The sequence below is a fragment of the Protopterus annectens genome, chromosome 9.part0 (assembly GCF_019279795.1).
Source record: "Protopterus annectens isolate FY-2018-M chromosome 9.part0, PAN1.0, whole genome shotgun sequence".
NCBI lineage: Eukaryota > Metazoa > Chordata > Ceratodontiformes > Protopteridae > Protopterus > Protopterus annectens.
In genome coordinates this window covers 409688115-409695411 of record NC_056743.1, presented here as the reverse complement: position 1 = coordinate 409695411, position 7297 = coordinate 409688115, and the positions used below count along the sequence as shown (strand labels likewise).

At 41.0% G+C, this 7297-nt stretch overlaps 1 protein-coding gene across 1 annotated transcript in view; it reads right to left on the bottom strand.

Annotated features, from left to right (window-relative positions):
* Positions 1–533: 533 nt before the first annotated feature.
* Positions 534–7297, bottom strand: part of LOC122811238 — a 101307-nt gene continuing 94543 nt past the window's right edge. Inside the window, exon 7 of the mRNA XM_044082944.1 lies at positions 534–3590. Within this exon, the coding sequence (XP_043938879.1) occupies positions 3500–3590 (91 nt within the window). The 3' untranslated portion in view covers positions 534–3499. The remainder of the gene's footprint in view (positions 3591–7297) is intronic.

The window sequence follows — 7297 nt, the reverse complement described above, 5'->3', positions numbered from 1 at the left end:
TATATGTGATATTATGTTATAATGCTAGCATTCCTCCATTGTATCCTGTGACTGTAAAACTGTACCACCCCTTATTCGATATGTTCAGTAAAAGCCAAAACTTTTACCATTTTATATGTGAATGCATGCATTATGTTACTTTTTTTTTTAAATTGGAATATGCTCATGCTGAGTTAAAATCCTGCCATTAGTCGGACACACATGACATGGTCTTACTACGCAGTATAGTCATCTGCCACAGACTGTGCACACCCCTGTAGTGACCACACCTAGGGATCCAGCCCTCTGACAAGCCTGAAAGTCTGCTTTTCAGGTATGCTGTACATCTGTGAAAAATATAGAAGGTCTGTGTTGGGCAATACATCAGCACCCCCAACACAAAAAAAAAAGGGAAGAAAATATGCCAGCCACACAAACAATAACAATGCAATGTTTGTATAAGTACTGGTCACACAGATCCTTGCAGAAGTCACAGTAATGGAATGCAGAATACATTTGAAGGTACCACACGACTACAAAAGCAAACCGACAGCATCTTTAAAAAGTCGTCTTATTTTATTATCACAACAAACAGGAGAAACTGCAGTAATCTGAGCATTTCAATAGTTCTGCTGTTCTGTGAAGCAGAGGAAAATCTTGTTTGGAAGGTTGTACCGCAGAACATGCACTCCTCAAATAAAAACTTGAAAAATTCTATAAATTACTTTTTCAAACATAAAATATACTATATATTTATATATACATAATGCATACAGATATTTACTAAATACGTAATATACATATATAAAGTTTTCATATAAAAATACATAAATACTGAAAAAAAGATTCTGAATAATCAGAGATAAAAAGAAATGTATCCCTCGTCACATTTTATTTGCACTAAAAATTCTAAATTTTCTTGCTAGTGCAAGAACGGACTGTTAATCGTGCTGAACCAAGTTAACGGTCAAAGAAAAGTTCTTGGGAGCACTATAGAGTCTAGTAATATTTCAACCTGCTTCATCCATAAATATTTTGCTTCAAAATACAAACGCTGTATGCTGTTCCTTTGGGAGTTTTTGCACAATACTATGGAGTTGTCTAAATAGTTGAACATTTGTTCACCACTTGTCCATTGTCAAGCTACAGCACTGTAGTTAATTAGAAACTGCTTTTCAAGGTCACAGACTCATATGTAAACTGGGGAGAATAACTGGATGAAAGCTAGAATTCTTAATTAAAAATTTACTCCTGAATAGGTCATTGACATAATAATGTAACTTTTTTTCTCAACACATGAACATGCAAAAATTCATATCAAATACTGACTTAATAAATTCATACAGTAAACTCCGTATGAAACAGGCAATCAGTTTCAACATCCCTGCCACTATGTGCGCATTACTTCAACGTTAGTGCATGGGTGGAAATTAATTCCTCCATTTGCTTTTGCCCATTTTACAGGTGTAATAAGGTACTCCAAAGCTATGCATCATGCGTAGTTCTTATGTGGGTACAGAGACTGGCCTTCATGTAGGCAGCTATAGGCCTTGTTCCTCAGTTTGCTCCCCTCAGAATGCATAAGGATTGTGTAATGTTCAACCAGTTACCATCATCTTCCTGCTTAAACAGTATAAGAGACAGAGGCTAAGCTACATTGGAACTTGTTCATGAACTGGTAAAATGTGTTTTTTGTCAAGCACTCTAGTTCCTTCTGCAGACATACTGCTGTACAATGCAAGTCTACGCCACTGCAAAGTGCGATGTCCAGCTGGTAAATCTGAAAGGCTTCTTAAAAGTGCTGCTTTGCAAGGATCGGCTCGGACATCCAAAGAAACAGCCAAACCTAGATAAATCCGCAACCGTCAATGCACCATTACAACAGCTGCACATCCCACCTGGTGTCAAGTGTTCATCTTCCCTTCAGCATGGGGATGAAATGACTTTGGGGGGTGGATTCGTTAAAAAAAAAAAAAACAAAACAAAAAAAAAACACCATGCAGAAATGTTGGTTACAAAATAAATCTATTACAGCATGACTAACAGAACTGTGAACAGACTCTCTGAAGTACCCATTTAATAAAATGAAATATAAAATAATCATAGCACCCCTCCCTGAAATGTAAAGAGAGGAAACCCGATGCCAAATTCTGTCTTAAACATGGGGTTAGGCTTTTCTTCAGGTCAGAGTTATCTGCAAGCGGTTTTTCTTCTGACCAAAAGTCATATGAAGCAGCCTATTTACAGGTGACATTAATAAACTTGCACTGCTGGGCAAATCTGGTTATCAAGAAGCCATGCATTAACAGAAATGACAGCAGAAGTCAGATTTATATCCGCAGACTGCAGCCAGAAGCAGACCATTGTAGCACCCCATTCTAATATTCTGCTACTAGTTAAGCCTTTCAGTTGTGCAGTAATATTTCTACATTTTGGTCCACTGATGTGTTTTACCATTCCATTTTTAGAAGTCTGGTATTTGGCAATTTGGCCTATCTTTATATAGACTGGTTTACTTCTGGAAGGTAACTGAGTACATGGCAGTATTCAAAGCCTGTCATCAACTACTGAAAAATCATCTTTTGTACACAATGGGAGGGGGGTGAGAGAATACTCTACTACCATGACATTATAGGTTCCATTATGATGGATGCGGTGATTCTGCGGCTGGTACAAAAAAGTGCACTGGATAATGCAAAACACTTGTGCCTGACTTGTGAATGTAAGCTGGAATGAAAGGCGGAAAATGCATTACCACAGATGTACTTATGCTTGCTAAAAAATCATGTGCGCATTTATGAAGAAACAAAGTTCTGTACAAAGTCCAAAAGAACAGAATGTAGATAGTCGTTCTTGCCTACACTAGGTAAATAAAGCGCTAGCTTACCAAAAAAAAAAAAGTAAGTTACGGGGTAAGGATAAGTAGGCTCCTATCTCTTCACAGCCATACAGAAGTTGTGCGAAATACAGCCCTCATAAATCAACATTCACAGTTACAAAAAAGCAGAAACAGAGGACTGTTCTGAAACCTGAGCTGTTGCAGGCCAAACAAGCTACCTTGAATTAGCTGCAAATTAAATTAACACAAACACAACTTATTTTATGGCTCTCTTCCTGCAGTCATTCACTAAAACATCAGCATAGCACAAGAGAGCAGCACATACATCAGGCAGTATAGAACATGAAGGCTGCCAAAGCAGCTTTCTCAGAAGCGTTTGCTGCAGAGTGGCAGTTTTCTAATATCTGCCTTACAAGTTCAGGATTACAACTTCAGACTTTGTTGTTATTCACACCACCACCTAAGTAGTTCAACGTGGCGGGTGGCACTTGCTTATATCGGCTCAGAAAAGCAGTCTGGAAGATGTTGATGCATAACCATAACATGTAATGTTAGAGCATACCAAGTCCATAAGCAATCCTGAAAAGTCCATTCCTTGAGCAGTTCAGATGCCTACAGATTTAGAACATTAAACCACTCTTCAAAACTGGCAACATTCGAGGCCTCCTTGCGTTTTGCATGTCACTGTACTGACATATCTGTAGACTTCTGTTTTGTATTAAAACCAGATGGTAGACTTTTATTTATGTCATTTCCCTCGAAAGCCTCCAAACTGTAAACAAAGTGCAGAAAACATTAAAATTTCACTTTGAAAGAGCATGAGGTCAGTGAACTGCTGAAAGCAATACAGTACAATCTCAATGTTAATCTTTAATATTTAATAAATGAGCAGACAAACAATATACAGTTTCCCAATGACAATCTATTACCAATTCTGTCTTATGCCCTCTTTCCCGGGGGGATGGCACATTCCTGATCTACTTTAGTAACTGAGATATCACAGCACTCGTTATTCATCTATGTTGGAAAATTTTGCAAAAGTCCCTGGATACTGTTTGTATACAGCAGCTGCAAATGAGGTTAGGGACCAGGACTGAAATGAAGTTTCCAAAGAAATGACCAGCATTGTTGGTGCAGAGGAATACAATCCTGACTACAAACAAGATTACCCAAGTTTGGCTAGTAGCTCTGCAACCTACTGGAGCAGATGTGGGAGAGGAGAGGAGTGATGAGTCTCTGTTTCTGAGTGAGAGGGGTGTGTGCTTAGGGTACACTTTCCATGGTTGAATCCCTGGTGGAGATGAGGTATCATACTTATGGTCCCCTGTCTACAGGTTGGGATGCAGCCATTTAATCACATTACACAGAGGCAAAGGCTGCACCCCAATACCTTGGATGCAGACCAGCTTGCACAGGGGTGGTAGGTCTTTAAAAGAAAGCACCTCAGTCTCCTTTGTGGATGGCAGTGCCACTCCCAGTGTTTTCACCCCCAAAAATGAATGAAATAACTGGGTTCTTAGCCAGGAGGAATAAACAGGTCAACCGAGAGTAGAATAAGACTGAAGGTCTGAGGACGACTTGGGTGGTGGAGTTTTCAAATTAATAAACCCTTATATGTGCTTTCTGCTACTTTGATAATTGGGGCACTTTCTAAGCTTATGCATTTCAGGGCTGAGTGTGGGAAAATACCTGTCCTTAAGCTAGCTGGTGCCATCTCACTTATATGAATAATAGTGTTATAATAGACTTGCTGCTCAGCAAATACTGATTCAGAGAATCCATTCTATCAAAGAAGTTAAGTGGAGGAAAGCTTCCTATGCCCCCAACCGGCAGGCTTTGCTTGCTGTGCCTATTAACTAGTGTAACGTGCTTCACAGCATGGGTCAAGTTAAAATTACCATGTGCCAACAGTTTTAATGAAAAAATAATCTTGCATACAAATGAAAATTCACTTTATGACCTTAGAGTTGAAGAAAACACCCTGTGTGGTATTTACCTCACAAGACATCTGCAACAGCTGGAAAGGCCGCAGAAATACCTCACTAAAAGAACCACAGGCCTAAAGCAGATGCCCTATGCTGACAGTCTATAAAAACTCCAGCTATACTCTGTGGCATATCGTCTACTCAAGAGGCGATCTCTGCTTAACATACAAGGCCATGTCAAACCCTGAGCTGTTGGACATGCTCCACTTAAAGAAATCCCAATCCCTCAGAGCCACACGCTCCAGGGATCTAAACCTGGTCATCACAATGAACAAAACATGCTGGAGGGATAGGTTCCCGACCTAGAGACTCCCCATACTCTGGAACAGACTGCCCATATATGTCAAGCAGAATACCTCCTTGGCCCTCTTCAAAAGAAACCTTGACAATTGGATGAGAGAGGAAATTCACCCCGGGGATCACTTTAGTCACCCTGCTAGACAGGGTCCAGGGAAGTAAATATTGTGGGAAGAAATATCCAGGGAATTGCTATGGCTAGGCTTGTATAGGCCCTAGGGATGATGGCCTAGTACCAACCTATGAAACTTTATGGATCTGTACGTGAAGTTAGGCATCCTTGAGGTCCAGAAATGCCATGAGAGCTTGAGGAGTCAAGAGTGACCAAAGGGCCAAACAGAGTTAGCATTATGAATTCAGGATCTTTTATTAACTTGTTGAGTTTTGATATACACAGAATTAGAATCTATGGACATTTTTTTTTTAGCACCAGAAACAATCCTTGGCCTTTTCTCCTCTGGATACCATGTTTTATGGTCCCGTGAATGATCATATCTTGAATGAGAGATGAGCGGTCCCACAGACTACTTATCTATTGGGATAGATGGGATACCCTGCATTTTTAGAATGGTCAAGAATTGCAGCCTGCAATCTCCAATTTCCAGCACCCACCTGTCTTATGTCCGATCAGCTTCCTCGCCTTTTGGTTTGTTGCTAAAGGATGAAGTCTAGGGTTGTTTTTTTTTTTTTTTTTTTTTTTTTTAATGGTGACGGTAAGGGAGGAATTAGGAATTCAGAATAGTACAGTAGAGTAGCCACAGCTGCTCCCTGCTGGGAGGTGGCCATGGAAGGCCCCAGATTATGCCTCATATTCTTTCTGCCAATTCCTCTTGTCCTCCTTACTCTCAGGCTTTAATCCTTTCACCTGCTTACTTGGGTAGCTTCAGTTGTACTTGGGAATAGGTGAAGGAAGCAAATTCCACGTTTTCTCTTTACTCTCTGATTTCTTAAATACTGCATGAGATTAGGGTCAAAAGAAGCTTTCAGGATCTGTGTAGTACCAGCTCTAGATGCTGAATCGTTAGCATATAGTACCCATGTTTAATTCTATGCCTGCCCACCTGCATAGCAGTCTGTACCTGGGTTTCACAGTTTGTCTTCAAAGTTTCAACCTTCACTCTCCCACAAGCTTGCAGGGGTTGTTTAAGAATCTTTTTCTGATGGGCAAATGTGGGTCTATTAGCTCTGGACTCTGAAGGCTAAAGTTATTGAAGTGTTTATGTTCTTCTCACACTGGTTCAAAATTCTGCTTTCCATGTCACTGGGAAGTGTGTTTCACCCTGAAGCAATTTTAATCTCCCTTAGAATCCAGGGGTTCCATATCTGGGTCCATAACAGGATTCTCGTATAAGAAATCTGCAAAATATACTACGCCTTTTGGAAGCGGGGGGATGGCAGTCCTGCTCAAAGGCTGTCACCTCAAAGGCATCCAGAAGAGCTTCCTGAACTGCAGTTGAAGCCACAGGTTTTAGGGAATCCAGTCCAAGAAGACTCGAGTACACGTTCTAAGAGGCTGATGCCTCTTGAGATTGTCACTGGATGTGCTCTGTTTTAATGGACAAAGTGCAACCCAAATTAAATGTCCTCTGGAGAAGATCCTACTGTGACAGCGTCTGCTCTTCAAAATCAAGGAGGAAGAAAGCTGCAATATGTAGTCCGGCCCCAATCCTTAGTCATTTTCTGAAGGGGGCTGTGATCCTGTCCTAGGAGGGGAACTGACAAGACCCACCAGCAGGCAGCTGCTTTGACATGGCAGGCATTCTTCGCTCAAGTGCATCTGGGGTGAGCAACCACTGAAAACTTGAAAGCCTTTGGGGGATGACACAGCCAGGGGACACTGGTATCATCTCACTGATAAGGTAAGGATATTACCTCTTCCTTTCCATGAGTACTAGACTGTGTTTGTACTCTACTGACTGGGAGATATTCTATAGTTCTGATGTTGAAACTACAGCTTTGGAGCGGGAGGACACACAGGAGCCAAAGGCACAATGACCTCAGAAGCAGCAACAGCAGAGGCCTCAGAAGTAGGCAGTAGGGCTGGGGAGTCCCTACAGATGTTCTTTTACAGAGCAGATGCCCTCAAACCTAGAAAGACCAAACAAAGAGGCTTGCTCAGGAGTCCCCTACTCCTCTTGTGCTGCTTTGTTACTTTTCTAATTCCCCATTTAGCCTAAATGCCCTAAATGAACCATTG